Source organism: Gekko japonicus, unplaced genomic scaffold, assembly GCF_001447785.1.
Source record: "Gekko japonicus isolate JY-2015 unplaced genomic scaffold, Gekko_japonicus_V1.1 scaffold65, whole genome shotgun sequence".
NCBI lineage: Eukaryota > Metazoa > Chordata > Lepidosauria > Squamata > Gekkonidae > Gekko > Gekko japonicus.
In genome coordinates this window covers 1,494,830-1,496,882 of record NW_015165832.1, presented here as the reverse complement: position 1 = coordinate 1,496,882, position 2,053 = coordinate 1,494,830, and the positions used below count along the sequence as shown (strand labels likewise).

Here is a 2,053-nt window from a genome sequence, read left to right as displayed (position 1 = left end):
CCCGAAATGACCTCTGGTTATGTGCAAAGAGTTGTTGTTGCTACAAAAGCTTTACATAGCTCCACCTACTTTTGGCAACAAGCCTCATGCACTGAATTATACAGTGATAACTTCATCAGGATCACAGGTTATCAAAATGGCATGATTCTCTTTAAATCCATTACCCAATTAAATGTCTAACCAGGCAATCCTAACCAGAGACACAACCTTTTAGGTTCACTGCAGTCAATGTAAATCACTAAAGTTACAGCACTGGAAGTACATTATTTTGCTTTTGTGATGGGGTTGCCACAACCCTAAAATACACATAGGAAATGACAGGAAGAGAGTAATGGGACCCTTCTCTCAGACACTGACGAAATGCAAACAGAAACGAGCATATCGGATCAGATGTTTTCAAGTGGCATTCAGATGCAAGATACAAAGACCGTAAACAGAAAAGAATACTACAGTTGTCAACCTCCAGGTGGTGGCTGGAGATCTCCTGGGATTGCAACTGATTTCCAGGCAACAGAGATCAGTTCACCTGGAGAAAATGGCCACTTTAGAAGGTGGGCTCTATGGCATTATATTCCACTGAAGTCCCTCCCCTCCCCAAACCCTGCAATCCTCAGGGTCCACCCCCAAAATCTCCAGGTATTTCCCAGCCCAGAGCTGGCAACTCTAAAGGGGGGGGGGAGCCTTGAGTTGGAAGACAGTTGGGAAAGAAACAGAGATAATAGTTTTATAGGCCCTGCAGAGGAGTATTTTGGTTGACCGGCCAAGCTTTCATGTATAAGAGACCATCAGAGAGATACCATAAACTTTATCACCAGAAATAACAGCCTGGTACCTCACAGATGGCTAACCATTAGAGGTTAACCAGCAAAAGACAGCATTTGCAACTGGGAATGTTTATTTTTATTTTGGAAATGCTGCCTTCTGTCTTAGAATGCCATGGACTAACAGACAGTATCTGAGGTGCTCTTAAACAAGGAGGAAGCTAACGTCTACACAGCTAAGTTTTGAAAAGGGTTTATTTTTAATCAAAGGAGAATATATGATCATAACATTTCTAAATAAAAGAAAGGCATCTTACCTTGAAGCATCAAGGCTGTCATATGATCCAACAGTATAGTGTCTAAACAATTTCTTTGTTCTATCTGCTCGAGTTTCTGTTCAAAATGAAGACAGAATATGTTGAATAATTTTCTATATCTACAAAAAAGTAGCCATGCAGTCTCATTTTATAAATTGGTGTCATTTACTCCCTTGTTATATGGCAATCAGCACTGTTGTCCTTATATTTACTAATATATATTTGGTTAGACAGCGTCATAGATGCAACGAACATGACATTGAGCAAACTTCAGAGGACGGCGGAAGACAGGAAGGCCTGGCGGGAACTGGTCCATGGGGTCGCGAAGAGTCGGACTCGACTGTGCGACTGAACAACAACAATTTGGACTCGTAAAAAACCCAGCAAATGTGTTATTGTGTAATATTCACAGACAAATATACAATAAGAGATTCTGAATACTCTTTTAATGTAAATATTCAGGAACAGAGATTACTTTTCATATTGGAGGCCTTTCACAAAACACAGAGACAGAGGCCCCCTTTTAAGTTTTAGGCCAAAACCAAAGCCAAACAATCTATCACCATCCTTACTTCTACCTCCACTCGCTAGTATTCATGTTACAGTGAACACATGTACATCCAGTTTGGTGTAGTGGTTAAGTGTGCGGACTCTAATCTGGGAGAACCCGTGTAACAGGCCGGATTCACCCCCCAGCCAGAGTAACCCCGGGGTTACTCTGGCCAGGTGTAACAGCCCGGATTCATCCCCCTAGAATAACCTAGCCTAGAATAACCCTAGCCTAGAATAACCCCGGATAACTCTCCCAGCTCTCTGGTCTTTCCAGGCATGCCTTAGGCCGGACAGAGTCTCTTCCTCCAAGAGCTGGGCAGGCCTGATCTGGCCCCTGAGGCCTGCTGGTGCTGGGGATAAGAAGTAATTTAAAAGGGAGACAGGACAGCAGCCCCAGAAACCAGGCCTGGGGGGTTAATCTGG

General features: G+C 43.3%; 1 protein-coding gene across 1 annotated transcript in view; it reads right to left on the bottom strand.

Annotated features, from left to right (window-relative positions):
• Positions 1-2,053, bottom strand: part of SHANK2 (SH3 and multiple ankyrin repeat domains 2) — a 512,140-nt gene that overhangs the window by 277,595 nt on the left and 232,492 nt on the right. Inside the window, exon 11 of the mRNA XM_015410855.1 lies at positions 1,079-1,154. Coding sequence (XP_015266341.1) covers positions 1,079-1,154 — 76 coding nt within the window. The remainder of the gene's footprint in view (positions 1-1,078; positions 1,155-2,053) is intronic.